Genomic DNA, 23,028 nt, shown 5'->3' with positions numbered 1-23,028 from the left:
GCAGAGAATCATAAAACATTTTAACAACTCAATTTTCAAGAACTCTGAATTAAAACATACAAAATTATAAACCTTAAATCAGGAATCATTAAGCTACAGCCCACAGATCAAATAGGGCCAGCCACCTATCTTTGTTCACCCACGAGCTAAGAATGGTTTTTTACTTTATTTTTTATTATTTTTTAGAGACAAGGTCTCACTCTGTCACTCAGGCTGGAGTGCAGTGTTGTAATCATAGCTCACTGAAGCCTCAAAACTTCTGGTCTCAAGCAATCCTTCCACCTCAGCCTTTTGAGTAGCTAGGTCTACAGACATGCACCACCACACCTAGCTCATTTTACTAATCGTTGAATAAAAAGTCAAAAAGAATAATATTTCTCACAATATAAAATTTATATGAAATTCAAATTTCAGTGCCCATGTATAATGTTTTATTGGAATAAAATGAAAGTTACCTTTTTTTTTTTTTTAAAGAGGTCTTGGCTGGACACGGTGACTCATACCTGTAATCCCAGCACTGTGGGAGGCTGAAGTGGGTGGACTCACCGGAGGTCAGGAGTTCGAAGCCAGCCTGGCCAACATAGTGTAATCCTGTCTCCACTAAAAATAAAAAAATTAGCTTGGCATGGTGGCAGGTGCTTGTAGTCCCAGCTACTTGGAAGGCTGAGGCAGGAGAATTGCTTGAACCCAGGAGGCGGAGGTTACAGTGAGCCGACACCACACCACTGCATTCCAGCCTGGGCAACAGAGCATGACTCTCTCTCAAAAAAAAAAAAAAAAAAAAAAAAAAGATAGGGTCTTGTTTTATTGCCCAGGCTGTTCTCACACTCTTGGCCTCAAGCATCCTTCTGCTTTGGTCTCCCAAAGTGCTGGGATTATAGGCATGAACCACTGCACCTAGCCAGCCTTTCATTTATTATCGGAATACTGCCATATTTGTTTATTTATGTTATTAGCTATGGCTGCTTTCACACTAAAACGGCAGAGCTGACTACCTGAGACAAAGAGACAAAGACCCCTTGGTCTGCAAAGCCTAAAATATTTACTACCTGGTCCTTTACAAAAAAAAAAAAAAAAGTTTGCCTACTCCTGCCCTAAGATAATATTCCAGTTTTTCACAAATCTAAACAAAACTTGTCCTGCTAAGCAGATGCTTAGGGAGATCCAAGGTTCTATTCTTAATCTAAGAGACTGCCACTACTCTGAACGTGGCTGGAATTCCTTTTGTGAAAGTGAGTCCACTGATGAGGCAGGGAAGCTAAACCTGGAGGCACTAGGCCAGGTGTTAGCATTGGAAGGAAGCCCAGTATCAAAACATGCAGAATCTCAGTGTGTGAAAAACAGCTATGTTCCAATTATGCCCTCTCCAGAATTACCACATAGGTGATTTGGACAAGACATTTATAAACCATGTTTTGAAGCAAGATAGTTCAAGTTATTTTCCAAGTAAGAAAAATCTAATGCATACATCACACCAAAAGAGCAATTCATTACATCATTTCACTGTTGACAATAAGTAACCCAGGTTGATTCTACCAGACTGATTTCCAAATAATATCAAATCTATGCTCAAAGAATAAAATTTTACCCTCAATTGATAGTATGTAAAAGTCCCAATGTTCTGACAGAAACACCAAATTATAAGTACTAAAAACATTTGGAGCAATTAGCAGTATGGCTCAACTAGGGATACAAGCTCTTAGATATATTTATATATACACTTAATTAGCAGTATGGCTATACATACATATATGTGGCTATACATATATACATATATAATATGTATATACACACATAATATATATACACACACATATAATATATATATACACACACACATAATTAGCAGTATCACTCAACTAGGGATACAAGCTCTTAGATATATTTATATATATACTTAGGTATGGAAATTATGATGCACAAGTTTAAATGTCAGTAATATTTTACTACAGCCAACAACGTGCCATCTTTTAGTACTTAACAGAAACTCAATATTGTTCATAAAAATAACAGCCCCAAATTAACCAGCTAAATTGACTTCTTTGAAGAATGGACCAATGAATTGGGAGTACTTATGTTTTGGGTGACAGAGGGGTTAAGAATAACAGAAAAGGCCAGGCACGGTGGTTCACACCTGTGATCCCAGCACTTCGGGAGGCCAAGGTAGGAGGATCACTTGAGCCCAGGAGATCCAGACCAGGACAACATAGTGAGACCCAGTTTCTACAAAAAATCAAAACATCAGCCAGGTGTTGTGTACACCTGTAGTCCCAGCTACTCGGGAGGCTGAAGTGTGAGGATCGCTTGAGCCAAGAGTTTGGGGTTGCAGTGAGCTATGATTGTACCACTGCACTCCAGCATGAGTGACAGAGTGAGACTCAGTCTCTAAAAAAAAAAAAAAAAAAAAAAAAAAAAAATGTTTAAAGAAAAGAATAACAAAAACCATAAGGAGTAATAATCACCAACTATCACAGAGCCAACCAAAGAATAAAGAAACATTATCTCATTTTGATTAACAGAAAGTTAATCTAACAACCAATAGCCTTGTTCTATGAACTCAAATTTGCTTACTATGTTTGTATCACCTGTAAACTGTCTAAGGAAGGTCAATGATAAGGAACAGCACTTTGCACACAGGCTCTTCCCTTGGAGTGGCCAGCACATACTCCCTTCAGGTGTATTCAGTGACAGTAGGTGAAGGTTTCCCTGATCACCTGATTCCAACTGCAAATCAGCCTTCTTCTCCCTACTTCTCTCTCTTCCTCCCCTCTCTCCACCCCTTCTCTGCTTAAACTTCCCCATAGTTCCTTCTACCATCTAACATGCTATCTATTTAATTTATTTATTATTTCTCACACCTGCCTTCCTCAGAAAATTAGCTCCATGAGCAGAGTTTTATTTTTGCCCATTTTGTTCACTACTGAATTCACATCCCTAAAGCACAGCACAGGCCCTACAAGAACATGTTGAATGAACCAGTGAACTAAAGTGAACAGCTACCAGAAAACTCCAAACATGGCTGACATTTCTTTCACAGTTTCCCAAAAAAAACCATTTTTCTCCTCAGATTATTCATTACAGCTTGTCTAAATCACAAAAATTCTGAGTTAGGGTAGTCTAAGAAACCACTAGAAAAAAGAAGCTGGCCAGATATGGTGGCTCACACCTGTAATCCTAGAATTGTGGGAGACTGAGACAGAAGAATCACTTGAACCCACGAGTTCAAGACCAGCCTAGGCAACACAGCGAAACCCCGTCTCTACACAAAACACAAAAATTAGCTGGATGTGGTGTGATGTGCCTGTAGTAGTCCCAGCTGTTCAGGAGGCTGAGGTGTGAGGATCACTTGAGCCCAGGGAGGTCAGGGCTGCAGTGAGCTGAGTTCATGCCACTGCACTCCAGCCTGGGCAACAGAGTAAGACTCTGTCTCAAAAAAAGAGAAGCTTTCCAAACGTAAAACTTAATTGTCCTTTATTTGTTCTGCTGACTGGTTCTATATCCCAGGTGGAATGAAGATAACAAATAACTGGAAGGGTGGGTAGAAGATAAACATATCCTGAAGCAGATGATAACAGAACCACATGGTTCCCATTTGAGTATTTCAAAAGAATCTGCTGGTTACCTGAGCTATAGAGGCCTGGGGATTACCCAGCAAGTTTTTGAATGAACGCTTGGAAACCCATCTGAGTTGATGACAGAAGGAGGTGGTGTAGCTGATCTCCTTGAAGACTGTGATCTTCTTCTTCTTCTCACCCCCGGAAAGTTGATGTAATTCAGCTTTTGTCTCTTTGTAGAAGGAGGAGTCGACATAAATCTCGGCTAATTTTTCTACGAGTGGCTTATCCCGCTTGGAAGGCTCTATGATCTCCGTGGCTTTGCAATCAGTGGATAAAAAGGAAACATGAACAAAATAACAACTAATTTAGCCCATTTTTTCTGTGACCCCTTTCTTGGATTCTCCCCTAACACCTTCATTCTAAAGCTTTAGAAAGAAAAAATAGGCCAGGCACGGTGGCTCATGCCTGTAATCTCAGCACTTTGGGAGGCTGAGGTGGGTGGATTATAAGGTCAGGAGTTCGAGTCCAGCCTAACCAATATGGGGAAACCCCATCTCTACTAAAAATACAAAAAAAAATTAGCCTGGCATAGTGGTGCGCACCTGTAATCCCAGCTACTCAGGAGGCTGAGGCAAGAGAATCACTTGAACCCAGGAGGTGGAGGTTGCAGTGAACTGAGATCGCACCACTGCACTCCCAGCCTGTCCAAGACAGCAAGACTCCATTTCAAAAAAAGAAAAAATAGAAATAAAAAATTATGAGCTCTGTCATTAGAAAAGTATAACAGGTCAGGTACAGTGGCTCACTCCTGTAATCCCAGTATTTTGCAAGGCAGAGGCAGCAGGATCATGCGAGGCCAGGAATTCAACACCAGCCTGAGCAATGAAACGAGGCCCTGTCTCTATAAAAATAAATAAAGTAAGTAATAAATTAAAATATATATTTAAAAAGAGAAAAAGAAATAAAAAGAAAAGTACAGAGAACTAGGCTGTCTCCTGCCAGTCTTTTGAATACAGCAAACCCACTGATGTTTTCCTATTTGACCTTAATTCTTTTAAAATAGACTTCTTACCATAGAGTTCTAATTCTTAATATAAAACTCCGGTCGTGGCCGGGGGTGGTGGCTCATGCCTGTATTCCCAACACTTTGGGAGGCCAAGGTGGGAGGATCACTTGAGGTCAGGAGTTCGAAACCAGCCTGGCCAACATGGTGAAACTCCATCTCTACTAAATATACAAAAATTAGCTGGGTGTGGTGGCACAGGCCTGTAATTCTAGTTGCTCGGGAAGGTGAGGCAGGAGAATGGCTTGAACCCAGGAGGCAGAGGGTGCAGTGAGCCGAGATAGCACCATTGCACTCCAGCCTCAGTAACAAGAGCTAGATTCCGTCTCAAAAAAAAAAAAAAAAAATCTGGTTGTTGCTTCCTACTATATGCAAATGCATAGATTGCCAAGTTTCTTATTTTAAAAACACTTTATAAACAGTGAGCATTTTAAAAAATGTTAACTCCTCTTGGAACTGACACCACCATATAAATTCTCATTTATAAATTAAATCAAAAACACCAACAGCACTCACAGACAACAAAATGTTTGTGTTGACTGATATCAGAAGACTGCATTAACAGAAATTCACGAAGTCACATTTTAATTAGCCACCACGTTGTTAAACTTCAGCCAATTCAATTAGGCAAAAATCTGGGACTGTAACAGATTCATATACCTTTAAAGTCTTCTCTGTTTAATGCCACAGCAGTGGAATCTCCATTAATGATGTCCAAGAAGAAGTCCGCAGGGTTATTATAGGCCTCACAGTGATAACCTATGAAAGAAGGCAGCCCAAAAACACAAACTTGATGGTCTTGGAAAATAAAGAGAAGTAACTTTCAGAGGGCAAGGGAAGTGAGGCTAGAGAAGACAGAATCTAACGACTTCTCCCTAACTTTCTTTCTCTCTTCTTCCCACACTAATTTTACCCTTTCTTTTTATATATTCAATCACACTATATATATATTTGGTTTTTGTTTGTTTGTTTGTTTTTGAGACAGGGTCTCCCTCTGTCACTCAGGCTGGAATGTGGTGGGGGATCTTGGTTCACTGAAACCTCTGCCTCCCGACTTCAAGTGATTCTCCTGCCTCAGCCTCCCAAGTAGCTGGGATTAGAAGCGTGCATGACCACGTCCAACTAATTTTTGTATTTTCAGTAGAGACAGGATTTCGCCATGTTCGACCAGTTCGAGGCTGGTCTCTAACTCCTGGCCTCAAGTGATCCACCCGCAAGTGCTGGTATTACAGGCATGAGCTACTGTGCCCAGCCTATCACACAATATTTCAGCAATTCTTTGTCTCCGGGCCGAAAAACAAAAGAAAAGAAAAGGAAAGGAAAAGAAAAGAAGAAAAAAGAAAAAGGAAAAGAAAAAGAAAAAGGAAACACTCCCAGCCAACCTTGGATTTGCAGGGCATTTTGCATTAGTGCTTGGTCCTTACCTATCGTAATTCATGAGACCTGAAATAGCTATTGGTATGCTCTGGTGCTTAACAGTACTTCCTCAAAAATCTAAACATAGACCCAAGAAAAAAATACCAAAAGCCCACGTGTGTTCTGCTCTCTTAGTTCACCTAGGGAATGCCAGAATGATGGAACCCACATCAGCAATGACTGCTTCCCCACATACTAAATTCAGAGGTCCAGGGCCGAGTGCAGTGGCTCAACATCTGCAATCCCAGCACTTTGGGAGGCCGAGACCGGCAAATCACTTGAGCCCAGGAGTTTGAGACCAACCTAGCCAACATGGCAAAACCCCATTTATACTAAAAACACAAAAATTAGCCAGGTGTGTTGGCTTATGACTATAATCTCAGCTACTAGGGAGGCTGAGGCACAAGAATTGCTTGAACCTGGGAGGCGGAGGTTGCAGTGAGCTCAGAAAGCACCACTGCACTCCAGCCTGGGCAACAGAGTGAGACCTTGTCTCAAAAGTAAATTAATTAATTAATTAATCCCGAAATCCAAATCAACTGCTGTGCTGCTATAATTCTGAATAGAGAACAAAACCCCTGAGCAGTATTCTCGATAGAACATGGCCAGCACAGCACACCTGAACCGTTCAGCTTCAGATGATGAGATCATCTGAACTCAGTGTGGCCTGAAGTCTGACTCTTAGTTAATCTCCTTTTTTAAAAACTAAGAAACATGGTCAATGAATATCTAAAATTGTATTTAGGATCATAGGGAATCATTTATAATCATATCCAAATATCTCTAAAATGAGGCAGACCGCACAAGCCATTAAAAAAAACTCGCACATTTCTATCTAAAATTTTAAAAATCACACATTTCAATTTAAAATAAAAAGAACCATGCAGTCCAAGATTGTTAGAAATTTTGGTCCATCTAAGTCAGGTTTAGGACTAACCACTCTATTGACCAATACCCACTCAAGGGCTAAAGTTGCAATCTACAGTTACCAGAAAATTAAGTAGTGTCTGCCGGGCACAGTGGCTCACACCTGTAATCCCAGCACTTTGGGAGGCCATGGCAGATTGCTTTAGCTCAGGAGTTTGAGACCATCCTGGGCAACATGGCAAGACCCCGACTCTACAAAAAATACAAAAATTAGCTAGCTATGGTGACATGTGCCTATAGTCTCAGCTGCTTGGGGGGCTGAGGTGGGAGGATGGCTTGAGCCCGGGGGGTTGAGGCTCAAGCAGTGAGTCAAGATTGTGCCACTGCACTCCAGCCTGGGTGACAGAGTGAGATCCCATCTCAAAGGAAAAAAACAAACAAACCTTAAAAAACAAAACTTGCTGGGCGCGGTGGCTCACACCTATAATCCTAGCACGTTGGGCGGCCCAGGCGGCAGATCACAAGGTCAGGAGATCAAGACCATCCTGGCTAACATGGTGAAACCCCGTCTCTACTAAAAAAATACAAAACAATGAGCACGGCGTGGTGGCAGGCGCCTGTAGTCCTAGCTACTCAGGAGGCTGAGGCAGGAGAACGGTGTGAACTCAGGAGGTGGAGCTTGCAGTGAGCCAAGATCACGTCACTGCACTCCAGCCTGGATGACAGAGCGAGATTCCATCTCAAAATAATAAAAATAAAAATAAATACAATTAAGTAGCATCTCCATGAGTGCTCATCAGGGCAGACCAACATCATGTGCACGGGGAAAAAATTATAAGGCCTCATCTGTTATATGGTCAAGAAGACAACCATATTAGGCCTTTCCAAAAATGTTCAAGTGACAGAATAACTAGCTAAAGGGCCAACATATTAATTACTGAGCTTTTAAGAAATGGTCACTATAACTAGGAAGCAGAATATAGGCCCAGCAGAAATACTCATACACACATGAATACACATTCAAATAAGACAAGAAAGATACCTAAATAACAAGCTGTGGTGCACAATGAAGAAAAATACTAGCACCAAATGGATCAAACATATTTTGAAGTGACAGATTCTCATGGTATGTCTACCCAAAGACCAAACAGCACTCCTGCACACCCTCTTTGCTCTCCTTCAGGATTCTATTAATGAAGGGTTTTACAGCATAAAAAAGTCAACCATACCAGCTGATTCAAAGTATCCCAAGGCCTCCTGAGCAGGTCCATGGAACATAAGTCTTCCTGAGGCCAATAAGGTGAGACTATCAAACAACTTGAAGATGGAATATCGAGGCTGATGAATGGAGAAGATGATTGTTCGTCCCTGCTTAGACATCCTAGGTTAAAAGTGAGACAATAATGAGTCATTAAATATCTGAAACTTGTACTTCTTGGTAACATATTCTATTCTTGCCTTTAGATTGTTTGCTTCTAGTTCAACTTGACTTTGTCTTGCTAACTTTTCATCTCATATTATTTACCTATAGTTAGGAAACCTAAATTCAAAGCTTTTATTAAAACAGAATAGGAATTTTCAAAGTATGTTGCATTGACAATCTAGAATCAACTAGAATGGTTATTAAAAATGCAGATTCTAGAACAGTCTTCCCAGACATTGAATTAGAATCTCTGGGAGTAGGTCTAGGGAATCTGCATTTTAAGAAGCAACCCAGGTAATCTGCAAGTATTTTCAAGTTTGAGAACTAACCATGGACTACATATTAAAACAGTCATATATCTCATTCTGACTTATCATTTAGGTCTTCTGGCTCTTTAAAACTTGGTTTTCACTCTTCTGCCCTAATAATGCAATTAACATAACTGAGTACTTACTATGTCTTTGCTAAATACTTTAGAGATAACTTCGTTTCAATTTTCACAGTATTGTTATGAGGCAGTTCTAATATTATTATTATTACCCTCATTTTATAAATATGTCTTAAAGGATCAAGCAACTGGCCAAGGGATCACTGTTAGTAAGAGACAAGGCTGGGATTTAATCTCTGGTCTAAGTCCATGGCCAAAATAGTGCTAACTTACCTTTTCACAGGAGTTATGACTTACAGGTTGATAAGGTTTGGCTGTGTGCCCACTCAAATCTCACCTTCAATTATAACAACCCCCACGTATCAAGGGCAGGGCCAGGTGGAGATAACTGAATCATGGGGGCGGTTCCCCTATGCTCTTCTCATGGTACTGAAAACGTTTCACGAGATCTGATGGTTTTATAAATGGGAGATCCCCTGCACAAGCTCTCTTGCCTGCCGCCATGTACAACATGCCTTTGCTTCTTCTTTGCCTTCTGCCATAATTGTGAGGTCTCCCCAGCCATGTGCAACTGTGAGTCCATGAAACTTCTTTCCTTTATAAATTATCCAGTGTCAGGTATGTCTTTATTAGCAGACATACCTAGCAGACATGAGAACAGACTAATACAGTAAATTGGTACTGGTAGAGTAGGATGCTGCTGTAAGATACCCAAAAATCTGGAAGCCACTTTGGAACTGGGTAACAGGCAGAGGTTCGAACAGTTTGGAGGGCTAAGAAGACAGGAAGATGTGGGAAAATTTGGAAACGCCTAGAGACTTGTTGAATGGCTTTGACCAAAATGCTGATAGTAATATGGACAATCAAGTCCAGGTTGAGGTGGTCTCAGATGGAGATGAGGAACTTGTTGGGAACTGGAATAAAGGTGACTCTTGCTATGTTTTAGCAAAGAGATTGGTGGCATTTTGCCCCTGTCCTAGAGATTTGTGGAGCTGTGAACTTGAGAGAGATGACTTAGAGCATCTAGCAGAAGAAATTTCTAAGCAACAAAGCATTCAAGAGGTGACTCGGGTGTGTTAAAAGCATTCGGTTTTATTCGCTCACAAATATATGGTTTGAAATTAGAACTTTTGTTTAAAAGAGAAGCAGAGCACAAAAGCTCAGAAAATTTGCAGCCTGATGATGTGATAAAAAAGAAAAAATCTATTTTCTGAGGAGAAATTCAAACCTGCTACAGAAAGTTGCATAAGTAATAAGGAGCCAAATGTTAACCACCAAGATAATGGGGAAAATGTCTCCAGGGCATGTCAGAGGTCTTTACAGCAGCCCCACCCATCACAGGCCCAGAGGCATAGGAGGAAAAAATGGTTTCCTGGGCCAGGCCCAGGGCCTTGCTGCTTTGTGCAGTCTCGAGACTTGGTGCCGTATGTTCCAGCCATGGTTAAAGGGGACCAACAGAGAGTTCAGGCTGTTGTTTCAGACGGTGCAAGACCCACGCTTTGGTGGCTTCCATGTAGTGTTAGGCCTGCCCTTCGCCTAGATTTCAGAGGATGTAGGGAAATACCTGGATGTCCAGGGAGAAGTCAACTTCAGGGATGGAGCCCTCATGGAGAACCTCTGCTAGGGCAGTGCAGATGGGAAATGTGGGGTGGGAGCCCCTACACAGGGCCCCCAGTGGGGCACTGCCTAGTGGAGTAGTGAGAAGAGGGCCATCATAGCTTAAGACCCCAGAATGGTAGATCCACCAACAGCTTGCACTGTGCATCTGGAAAAGCCACAGACACTCAATATCAGCCTGTGAAAGCAGCCACACGAGGGGCTGTACCCTGAAAATCCACAAGGCCAGAGCCTCCCAAGGCCCTGGGAGCCCACCTCTTGCATCAGTGTGACTTGGATGTGAGATGTGGAATCAAAGAAGATAATTTCAGAGCTTTAGGATTTGACTGCCCCTTTGTATTTCGGACTTACATGGGACCTGTAGCCCCTTCATTTTGGCCAATTTCTCCCATCTGGAACAGATGTATTTACCCAATGCCTGTACTCCTATTGTATCTAGGAAGTTACTAACTTGCTTTTGATTTTACAGGCTCATAGGTGGACAGAACTTACCCTGTCTCAGATGAAACTTTAGATCGTGAACTTTTGAGTTAAAGCTGAAATGAATTAAGACTTTGGGAGACTCTTGAGAAGGCATGATTGGTTTCAAAATGTGAGGACATGAGATTTGGGAGGGAGGGACCGGGGTAGAATGATATGTGTCCCCACCCAAATCTCACCTTGAATTGTAATAATATTTGTAACAATTATAATAACAATACACAGGTACAAGAAGGGCCAAAATCACTGTTCGAAACTGTTACTATTCCAAATATTTTATGTGAAGAGTCATTTCAATTTTAACATTTTCTAAGAACCTACTGTATGCTAGCATGTATACAAAGACATTTTGCCTCAAAGAGGATCAGGCTAGTAGGTCAACAATTTCAGTACAATATGAAACAGAAGAAGCTAAGGATTCCTTGTAAGCAAAATGGGAGACTCACAACCCAGTCTGAAGATGATATAAACAGAGTAAAAAAGGCCCAACAGGAGAAAGTTAAGAAGAAAAAGCACTGAAGGTGGAAGAATAAGATGAAAAAGATGTGAAATAAAAAGGTCTACTCAGAAAACTACAAAATGTTCAGTGTTATAGAGCAGAGAGATAGACAAAATGTGTATGTGTGTGTCTGTTGGTGTTAAGAAGCTAAAGAGAGCACAAAACAGGCCCAACCCTGCCCCCGCCCTCACCACAGCCATCCTTCCCTACACTCTTACCTGCTTTGTTTTTCTTGATAATGCTTTTCACTTGTCAACTGACTTTCCCTCCAACAGAAGAGGAAGAAATTGTTTTGATCATTTCTGAACCCCCTGCACCAAGAATATCTGGGACACAGTAGTGATAAGATATTAACTAAAGATAATGTTCCCATAGCATTTACCTTTTCAGGAGCAAAAGGACAGCATTTGCTGTGCTTGAGTCTAAGCCCGTTGTAGGCTCGTCCAAGAACAAGATGGAAGGATCAGTGATAAGCTCCATTCCTATACTAGTCCTTTTTCTTTCTCCTCCAGACACACCACGGATAAATTGAGTTCCAACCTAAATCACAAATATTATAATTGTCAATGATAACAACCAGTCACTACCGTTTGGTGAGCTCCTAACATGTGCCAGTCCTGTAAGAGACACTTTATCTCATTAAGTTCATTTATTCTGAACAGCAAGTAAGTGGATACCTGGTAGATAAAGTAGGTATCTCTTTTATCAGATGAGTAAACTTAGGTTCAGGTCACAGCTGGTCAGTAACTAAGCCTGATTACAAAGCACCTCCTTGGGTGAGGCATAGAAGCGCAAGGGGTCGGGAAAGTACCTCCTCTAGTCAAGGAAAACCGTGAGGGACTGTGCCATGAGGGATGGTGTATTCCAGCCCAGACACTGCTCTTTTCCCATGATATTCACAACCTGCACACCAGGAGATTCCCATGGATGCCTACGCCACCAGGGTCCTGGGTTTCAACCACAAAACTGGGCGGCCATTTGGGCAGACACCGATAGCTGCAGGAGTTTTTTTTTTCATACCCCAGTGGCGCCTGGAATGCCAGCGAGACAAAACTGTTGACTGCCCTGGAAAGGGGGCTGAAGTCAGGGAGCCAAGTGGTCTAGTCTAGCTCAGTGGATCCCAGCCCCACAGAGACCAGCAAGCTAAGATCCACTGGCTTGAAATTCTAACTGCCAGCACAGCAGTCTAAAGTCAACCTGGGATGCTTGAGCTTGGTAGGGGGAGGGGCGTCCACCATTACTGAGGCTTGAGTAGGCCCTCACAGTGTAAACAAAGCCCCCAGGAAATTTGAACTGGGTGGAGCTGACCACAGCTCAGCAAAGCCACTGTAGCCAGACCGCCTCTCTAGATCCCTCCTCTCTAGCCTGGGCACCTCTGAAAGGCAGCAGCCCCAGTCAGGAGCACATAGATAAAACTCCCACCTCCCTGGGACAGAGCAGGAGGCTGCCGGCACAGCTTCAGCAGATTTAAACGTTCCTGCCGGCTCTAAAGAGAGCAGTGAATCTCCCAGCACAGTGCTAGACCTCTGCTAAGGAACAGACTGCCTCCTCAAGTGGATCCTTGACACCTGTGCCTCCTGATTGGGAGACACCTCCCAGCAGGGGTCGACAGACACTTCATACAGGAGAGCTCCGGCTGGCAACTGGTGAGTGCCCCTCTGGGAACAATGCTTCCAGAGGAAAAAACAGGCAGCAATCTTTGCTGTTCTACAACCTCTGCTGGTGATAACCCGGCAAACAGGGTCTGGAGTGGACCCGCAGCAAACTCCAGCAGACCTGCAGCAGAGGGGCCTGTTAGAAGGAAAACTAACAAACAGAAAGGAATAGCATCAACATCAACAAAAAGGATGTCCACACTAAAATCCCATCCAAAGGTCACCAGCATCAAAGACCAAAGTTAGATAAATCAATGAAGATGAGGAAAAACCTATGCAAAAAGGCGGAAAATTTCAAAAACCAGAATGCCTCTTCTCCTCCAAAGGATCACAACTCCTCGCCAGCAAGGGAACAAAACTGGATGGAGAATGAGTTTGATGAATAGACAGAAGTAGGCATCAGAAGGTGGGTAATAACAAACTCCTCTGAGCTAAAGGAGCATGTTCATGTTCTAACCCAATGGAAGGAAGCTAAGAACATTGAAAACAGGATAGAGGAATTGCTAACTAGAATAACCAGTTTAGAGAGGAACATAAATGACCTGATGAAGCTGAAAAACACAGCACAAGAACTTCGTGAAGCAAACACAAGTATCAATAGCCAAATCGATCAAGTGGAAGAAAGGATATCAGAGATTGAAGATCAACTTAATGAAACAAAGCATGAAGACTTAGAGAAAAAAGAATGAAAACGAACAAACAAAGCCTCCAAGAAATATGGGACTATATGACAAGACAAAACCTACGTTTGATTGGTTACCTGAAAGTGACAGGGAGAATGGAACCAAGTTGGAAAACACTCTTCAGGATATTATCCAGAAGAACTTCCCCAACCAAGCAAGATGGGCCAACATTCTAATTCAGGAAATACAGAGACCACCACAAAGATACTCCTCAAGAAGAGCAACCCCAAGACACATAATCGTCAGACTCACAAAGGTTGAAATGAAGGAAAATATATGAAGGGCAGCCAGAAAGAAAGGTTGGGTTACCCACAAAGGAAAGCCTGTCAGACTAACAACAGATCTCTCTGCAGAAACCCTGTAAGTCAGAAAAGAGTGGGGACCAATATTCAAAATTCTTAAAGAAAAGAATTTTTCACCCAGAATTTCATATCCAGCCAAACTAAGCTTCATAAGCGAAGGAGAAATAAATTCCTTTACAGACAAGCAAGGGCTGAGGGATTTTGTCACCACCAGGCCTGCCTCAAAAGAGCTCCTCAAGGAAGCACTAAATATGGAAAGGAAAAACTGGTACCAGTGACTGCAAAAACATACCAAGTTGTAAAAACCATCAACACTATGAAGAAACTGCATCAACTAATGAGCAAAATAACCAGCTAATATCATATTCACAGGATCATAATGATGAGAATCATAATGACAAGATCAAATTCACACATAACAATATTAACCTTAAAGGTAAATGAGCTAAATACCCCAGTTAAAAGACACAGACTAGCAAATTGGATAAAGAGTCAAGACCCATCAGTGTGCTGTATTCAGGAGACCCATCTCATATGAAACACACACATAGGCTCAAAATAAAGAGATGGAAGAAGATCTACCAAGCAAATGCAAAGCAAAAAAAAGCAGAGGTTGTAAACCCAGTCTCTGGTAAAAGACTTTAAAGCAACAAAGATCAAAAAAGACAAAGAAGGGCATTACCTAATGGTAAAGAGATCAGTGCAACAAGAAGAGCTAACTATCCTAAATCCATATGCACCCAATACAGGAGCATGCAGATTCATAAAGCAAGTCCTTAGAGACCTACAAAGAGACTTAGACTCCCACACAATAATAGTGGGAAACTTTAACACCCCACTGTCAATATTAGACAGATCATCAAGACAGAAAATTAACAAGGATATTCAGGACTTGAACTCAGCTCTGGACCAAGTGAACCTAATAGACACCTACAAACAAACAAACACCAAAAAAACCTCACTCAAAACCACACAACTACATGGAAACTGAACAACCTGCTCCTGAACAACTACTGGGTAAATAACAAAATGAAGGCAGAAATAAATAAATTCTTTGAAACCAATGAGAACAAAGACACAACATACTAGAATCTCTGGGACATAACTAAAGCAGTGTTTAGAGGGAAATTTATAGCACTAAATGCCCACAGGAGAAAGTGGGAAAGATCTAAAATCGACACCCTAACATCACAATTAAAAGAACTAGAGAAACAAGAGCAAACAAGTTCAAAAGCTAGCAGAAGACAAGAAATAACCAAGATCAGAGAAGAACTGAAGGAGATAGAGACAGGAAAAAAACCTTCAAAAAAATCAATGAATCCAGGGGCTGGTTTTTTGAAAAGTTTAACAGAATAGATAGAGCACAAGCTAGACTAATAAAGAAGAGAGAAGAATCAAATAGATACATTAAATAATGAAAAAGGGGATATAATCACTGATCCCACAGAAATACAAACTACCATCAGAGAATACTATAAACACCTCTATGCAAATAAACTAGAAAATCTAGAAGAAATGGATTTTCCTGGACACATATACCCTCCCAAGACTAATCAAGGAAGAAGTTGAATCCATGAATAGACCAATAGCAAGTTCTGAAATTGAGGCAGTAATTAATAGCCTACCAACCAAAAAAATCCAGGACCAGATGGATTCACAGCCGATTTCTACCACAAGTACAAAGAGGAGTTGGTACTATTCCTTCTGAACTATTCCAAACAATAGAAAAAGAGGGACTCCTCCCTAACTCACTTTATGAGGCCAGCATCATTCTAACACCAAAACCTGGCAGAGACACACAAAAAAAGAAAATTTCAGGCCGATATCCCTGATGAACATCAATGCAAATATCCTCAACAAACTACTGGCAAACCAAATCCAGTAGCACATCAAAAACCTTACCTACCACGATCAAGTTGGTTTCATCCCTGGGATGCAAGACTGGTTGAACATAATAAACATAATCCATCACACAATAGAACAAACGATGAAAACCACATGATTGTCTCAAAAGATGCAGTAAGGCCTTTGATAAAATTCAACACCCCTTCATGCTAAAATCTCTCAATAAACTAGGTATTGATGGAATGTATCTCAAAATAATAAGAGCTATTTATGACAAACCCACAGCCAACATCACACTGAATGGGCAAAAGCTAGAAGCATTCCCTTTGAAAACCTGCACAAGACAAGGACGCCCTCTCTCTCCACTCCTATTCAACATAATATTGGAAGTTCTGGCCAGGGCAATCAGGCAAGAGAAAGAAATAAAGCGTATTCAAATGGGAAGAGTGGAAGTCAAATTGTCTCTGTTTGCAGATGATATGATTGTATACTTAGATAAGCCCTTTGTCTCAGCCCAAAATCTCCTTAAGCTGATAAACAACTTCAGCAAAGTCTCAGGATACAAAATCAATGTGCAAAAATCACAAGCATTCCTATACACCAATAATAGCCAAATCATGAACTTCCATTTACAATTGCTACAAAGAGAATAAAATATCTAGGAATACAACTTACAAAAGATGTGAAGAACCTCTTCAAGGAGAACTACAAATCACTGCTAAAGGAAGTAAGAGAGGACACAAACAAATGGAAAAACATTTCATGCTCACGGATAGTAAGAATCAATATCATGAGAATGGCCATACTGTCCAAAGTAATACATAGATTCAATGTTATCCCCATCAAGCTACCATTGACTTTCCTCACAGAATTAGAAAAAACTACTTTAAATTTCATATGGAACCAAAAAAAAGCCCATATAGCCAAGACAATCCTACGCAAAAAGAACAAAGCTGGAGGCATCACGCTACCTGACTTTAAACTATACTACAAGACTACAGTAACCAAAACAGCATGGTACTGGTACCAAAACAGATATATAGACCAATGGAATAGAACAGAGGCCTCAGAAATAATGCCACACATCTACAACCATCTGATCTTTGACATCCCTGACAAAAACAAGCAATGGGGAAAGGATTCCATATTTAATAAATGGTGCTGGGAAAACTGGCTAGCCATATGCAGAAAACTGAAACTGGACCCTTCTTTACAACTTATACAAAAATTAACTTAAGATGGATTAAAGACTTAAATGTAAGACCTAAGACTGTAAAAACCCTAGAAGAAAACCTAGGCAATACCATTCAGGACACAGGCACGGGCAAAGACTTCATGACTAAAACACTGAAGGCAACTGCAACAAAAGCCAAAATTGACAGATGGGATCTAATTAAACTAAAGAGCTTCTGCACGGCACAAAAAAAAAGAAAAAAGAAAAGAAAAAAAAAAGAAACCTATCTTCAGAGTGAACAGGCAACCTAGAGAATGGGAGAAAATTTTTGCAATCTATCCATCTGACAAAGGGCTAATATCCAGAAACTACAAAGACCTTAAACAAATTTACAAGAAAAACATAACCCCATCAAAAACTGGGCAAAGGATATGAATAGACACCTCTCAAAAGAAGACATTTATGTAGCCAACAAACATATGAAACAAAGTTCATCATCACTGGTCATTAGAGAACTGCAAATCAAAACCACGATGAGATACCATCACACGCCAGTTAGAAAAGAGATCATTAAAAAGTCAGGAAACAACAGATGCTGGAGAGGATGAGGAGAAATAAGAATGCTTTTACACTGTTAGTAGGAGTGTAAATTAGTTGAACCATTGTGTAAGACAGTGTGGCGATTCCTCAAGGATCTAGAACCAGAAACACCATTTGACCCAGCAATCCCATTACTGGGTATATACCCAAAGGATTATAAATCATTCAACTATAAAGACACAGGCACACATATATTTATTGTAGCACTGTTCACAATAGCAAAGACTTGGAACCAACCCAAATGCCCACAATGATAGACTGGATAAAGAAAATGTGGCATATATACACCATGGAATACTATGCAGCCATAAAAAAGAATGAGTTCATGTCCTTTGCAGGGACATGGATGAAGCTGGAAACCATCATTCTCAGCAAACCAACACAGGAACAGAAAACCAACCACCACATGTTCTCACTCATAAGTGGGAGTTGAACAATGAGAACACATGGACACAGGGAGAGGAACATCACACACTGGGGCCTGTCGGGGTGTCGGGGGCTAGGGAAAGGATAGCATTAGGAGAAACACCTAATGTAGATGATGGATTGACAGGTGCAGCAAACCACCATGGCACATGTATACCTATATAACAAACCTGCAGGTTCTACACATGTATCCCAGAACTTTAATAAAAGATAAAATTTACAAAAAAAAAGCACCTGCTGTTAACAGTTTGTTCCTTACCGAGTCAAATATTTAGTTTGAAGTTCAGAACGCTAAAAGATAGGTGACATGGTGAAATCACAGTCTAAAAAGGGAGATAAAGTCAGGAGAAGAAAATGTGAAAGCAACTATAATGTATTAGCCTTCTAACACTCTCTCCCCTCCCAGTGTCCAGGTGGACTTACAGTAAAAGCATGGGCTCCGTAGCTAGGAAAGTTCACTTTCTCTCATACCGTATTAACACCTTTTTAATTACCATGAGGCTTCCCAAACTGACCCCATATACCTAAGGTTAATAACTGGGAAATCTATGTAAATGATATTAATAGTTTTGTTATTATATTAATTATACTATAACCATATAATTACTATAGTAATCAGACAATTCACTCTACATTTGTTATGTTTAAAATTTCATAAAAAGTAAATATTTTAAATGTATTGCTTCAGTCATTTAGATAAATAAACTAGGAAGTCAATAGCTGTGCCTTCACAGTCTGTTTTCCCTAGAAATCCTAACAAGCAACATAGGGCAATGGCTGCCTGAAGGTAAAGAACAGAGTGGAATAAACCGCCTTACTGGAAAGATAAAATCAAATAAATAAACAAAACCGAAGCAAAGAAAACCCATAAAGTGGAAATAAGTGGTGATGGTGGCATCTCAGAGTTACTCTTCCAAACAAAATACAGTAAAACACCCTGAACAGAAAATATTGTCAGAAAGCATAATATGAAGTATAGACCATTAGCACATCTCATTCTTCATTGCTTCTAAGTAAGGGATACCACAGGGGATTATGTTACAGGCATTACAATGCAAAAAGCTCATTTTCACCCAAAGCTTCAAATGTCTTCTCAGCAAATCTTCCATACCTATTAATCAATTGTAAAGTTCATTCATTCGTTTCATTTTTTTTCTTCACGATCCTCTCCAACCCACAAGAGGAGGTGTTACTTTGTCTCTCTTGCCCACAATTGTATCTCTAGAACCTAAAAGACAGCTTAGCATACAAAAGTCTGTAAACATCTGGCAGAAGAAAAAGAGGCAGAGAAGGAGGGAGGGAATGAGAGACAAAACCATCAAAAGAAAGGCTATAAAAAAACCACACTACACAAATGAGAAATAAATCCTAATTTGACCAAATATAATTTTGGAAGCCAAATTACAGCGAACTGAAATATATAGAGCAGGGGTCCCCAACTCCTGGGGAACCAGTATGCACAGCAGGTGAGCAAGCAAAGCTTCATCCGTATTTACAGCGGCTCCTCAATGCTTGCATTACTGCCTGAGCTCCACCGGTCAGGTCAGTGGAGGCATTAGATTCTCATAGGAGCACAAACCCTATTGTGAACTGCACGTGCAAGGGATCTAAACTGTGTGCTCCTTATGAGAATCTAATGCCTGATGACTGTTTCCCATCACCCCCAAATGGAACCTTCTAGTTGCAAGAAAGCCAGCTCAGGGCTCCCCCTGATTCTGTATTATGATGAGTTGTATAATTATTTCATTGTATATTACAATGAAATAATAATAGAAATAAAGTGTACAATAAATGTAATACACTTGAATTATCCCAAAACCATCCCCCTTACCCTGGTCCATAGAAAAACTGTCTTCTACAAAACCAGTCCCTGGTGCCAAAAATGTTGGGGACTGCTGATACAGAGCAAGAATCCTTGGACTCTCATCACTTATCAATCCCAGAAATACACCTCAATAGCAATGGAACAAATTCCCTTGGAGGAAGAGTGACTGAAAGGAGGAAGATTAAAAGAGGAAGAAGAAAAGTTAGTGCAGATATGGAATGAGACATGACTTAAGCCATAAGGTGGGGGAGGAGCATAAGGAAAGGGCAGGTGAGGAACACTTTCACATACAACACCACATCACTTCAGGTGCACAATTCAAACACTGTGAAGATTTTTTTCCAGGTTAATTTCCACATTCATATTATGTAACAAGCTGCTTTTCTCATTGTTACGGAAAGCAATCACTTTTGACCATACACATTACAGGAAACCTCTGAATCAGAGTCGTTTTATCCACACGGGGAGGTCCTATTTATGCTGATCACGGTGCTTTCAGTTTTTCCACATTACCTTGGAGTCTGCCACTTTATCCAGACCCAACTCTTGAATGACCCTGTTAATCCGTTCGTTTTTTTCATGATTTGTCATAGTTGTTGGAAGCCGAAGAGCTGCTGAGAACTGTAAGTTTTCTCTCACCGTCAGAGTGCCCATCACGACATCATCCTTAAGACAAATAGCATTTTAATGAGACATAATGAGTCTTTTCTAAGACCACGACTGTTTAGTATATGTAACATAATCCACAAAAATAACATAACTAAGGTAAAGTTCTAGCTAATGATGAACCTGCAGTTCTGCAAATGACAGTTAACCCCATAGATGTCTGCAAAGCCTGCTATAATCATTTTCACCCCCTATCTGTACACCCAAATAGAATGCAAGTAATTATGTTAACTACCAGCAGACACTTCCAGATTGCTTCATACAAGGATTTGCTAAAATATCTTTCTAAGCTAGGGGAAAAGAAAGATGAAGGAAAGGCAAAAAAAGGATAAAAGTAGTATCTTTTAGAAATGATAGAAAAACGAGAATTGGTATCACTGTCCTTACAAGGGCCATATTCCAGATTCTCCCTGCCTTTTCACATAAGTGTCTATGCGAAATTAAGAAAAGCTGCTGTAAAGGAAGTCAGTTCTAGGAACATGTCACATAATCAACTGGAAGCACACTGAACTATCAGCCAAGGCACTTACCCATATAGAAACAGAGGAAACAGAAAATGCAAACCCACTAATACTTACTTGTACCACGTAACCTGAATTACATTTGAAATTGGTAGGTCGCAGTGCTCCATTTATCAGAACATCTCCAGACAATCCACTTGGATCTTTCCTTGCAGCTAAGACATCTAATAACCTATAAGAGGACGTATACGTTGTGGGTCTAATAACCTATAAGAGCATATATATGTTGTGGGTTTTTTTCCCTCCAACACAGGCTATATATTCCATGGCTACTTTGAATCCAAATTCTGCTTTAGTTAGAAAACTAACTGGTCAAGAAATTCTATGGTTTAACTAAAATTATGCTTTTAAAAATTCTCATCTTTCTCTTTTCATTGTACATTACAATAAAGCCCCAAAACATAAAGCAAGACACTATTGGCTGATCAAGTACAGATCTCCCAAATGGCCCTCCCAGCTGTCTGACCTTGGAGGTACCAACACAGGCAATGTGTTCTTTTATCTAAGACTCATGCCTTTACTTACATCTTCTGCTCCCTTTCCCTACTTTTAACATTCTCCCATTCTTTTTCCTCCCTATTAGCTGATAACATGGTCAACTGCTACATGTCAATCACCTTATCAAGTCCTATTAGTAAAGCTAACCTAATAAGACTACCTGGTCCTTGGGACAAAACCACACAACTACAGTTATCCACAGCACCTAGAACCAGACCTGACATGCATTGCAAATGCTCAATAAACACCTGGTCACACACACAGAAAAGTGGATTTTAAAAGCACATTAAAAGTGCACAGAAAAAGCTTACTTATACTCTCTTATACTCACGAAGATTTGCCTCCACCTGTGGGTCCCAGAATGGCATTGAGGCCAGGTTTCATGATCCCACTGCAAACACAAAAACAGACTGATTTACTATTCCACTTTAGATCAGGTTCTATTGATTTAGGGTCTGCACTGAATGTACTCAATGAAGGTTGATGAAATTACAAACAGAAAACAAGCACAAACCAACTCTTAAAGAAAACAAACCAACAAACAAAAAACAGGCCATGCATGGTGGCTCAGGCCTGTAATCCCAGCACTTTAGGAAACCAAAGCAGAAGGATTGCCTGAGGCCAGGAGTTTAAGACCTGTCTAGGCAACATAGGGAGACACTGTCTCTACTTTAAAAAAAAAAAAAAAAGATTGTTGATTTGATGTGTAATATACAATGGATGTTAATCACTGGTCAAGTCCTACAAGAAAAATGGCATAGATTCCTCTAAATTCCTTTCACTTATTCTCTAACCCATTTATATTTTCTGGAAGATGATATTCAACATTCAATGCTCCTTGAAATAACTAACAGATTCTTATGAAACATCCTTGTTACACTAACTGCTCTTAACACAGTGTGAAATACATGGCATGTTCTGAGTACCGTTTGATTATCAGTACTGTATCTTCAAGTGATCTCATTTGCTACCTAGGAAAATTCTACACAATTAATAAGTCGCTAATTTGTGGAATACTGGTAGAAGTATTCTCACTGCTAAAATCTAATCAGTCCAAGAAACATCTAAGTAGAAATCGAGGCTAGGATAAAGCACTTCAGGATAAAAAGAAAACATGACCGAAAGAAAAAAAAAGCCTTAATCCACTTAGAAAAGTAAAAGATATATCCTCAAGATATATCATTTTCTTCCTTGTTAAGAGTCAGATAAATACACTGGAAAACTCCAAGTTTAGAAGAAGAAGACATCACTTTGGTAGGGGTATCCTTTAAGAATATGAAGACGTGGTACAGACATAAAAACGTTTCAAACAAAGTGGATGTCTGGGGGAGTGAATATTCAGACAGAGTAGGAAGGTGGAAAAAATTATGGCACTGTTGACTGTGCTGAGACCCAAGAAGATGGCAAATAGTTTGATTTTATCCTAAAGATACCAAGTAGAATGATAAGTAGATAAGGAACTGGAGAAAGGAGAATTCAGCCAGGCGTGGTGGCTCACGCCTGTAATCCCAGCACTTTGGGAG

The 23,028-nt window shown here is 40.4% G+C and overlaps 1 protein-coding gene across 1 annotated transcript in view; it reads right to left on the bottom strand.

Moving 5' to 3' along the window:
* LOC105479643 (ATP binding cassette subfamily G member 2 (JR blood group)) overlaps positions 1 to 23,028 on the bottom strand; it is a 61,411-nt gene that overhangs the window by 19,942 nt on the left and 18,441 nt on the right. Inside the window, exons 3-9 of the mRNA XM_011737725.2 lie at positions 21,837 to 21,896; positions 21,065 to 21,179; positions 20,334 to 20,486; positions 11,693 to 11,850; positions 8,133 to 8,284; positions 5,281 to 5,379; positions 3,623 to 3,873 (exon numbers count right to left, since the gene is read on the bottom strand). Of these exons, the coding sequence (XP_011736027.2) occupies positions 3,623 to 3,873; positions 5,281 to 5,379; positions 8,133 to 8,284; positions 11,693 to 11,850; positions 20,334 to 20,486; positions 21,065 to 21,179; positions 21,837 to 21,896 (988 nt within the window). The remainder of the gene's footprint in view (positions 1 to 3,622; positions 3,874 to 5,280; positions 5,380 to 8,132; positions 8,285 to 11,692; positions 11,851 to 20,333; positions 20,487 to 21,064; positions 21,180 to 21,836; positions 21,897 to 23,028) is intronic.

The sequence above is a fragment of the Macaca nemestrina genome, chromosome 3 (genome assembly GCF_043159975.1).
Source record: "Macaca nemestrina isolate mMacNem1 chromosome 3, mMacNem.hap1, whole genome shotgun sequence".
Taxonomy (NCBI): Eukaryota; Metazoa; Chordata; class Mammalia; order Primates; family Cercopithecidae; genus Macaca; species Macaca nemestrina.
The sequence above is the reverse complement of the archived record's forward strand: the minus strand, read 5'-3'. Positions and strand labels throughout refer to the sequence as shown.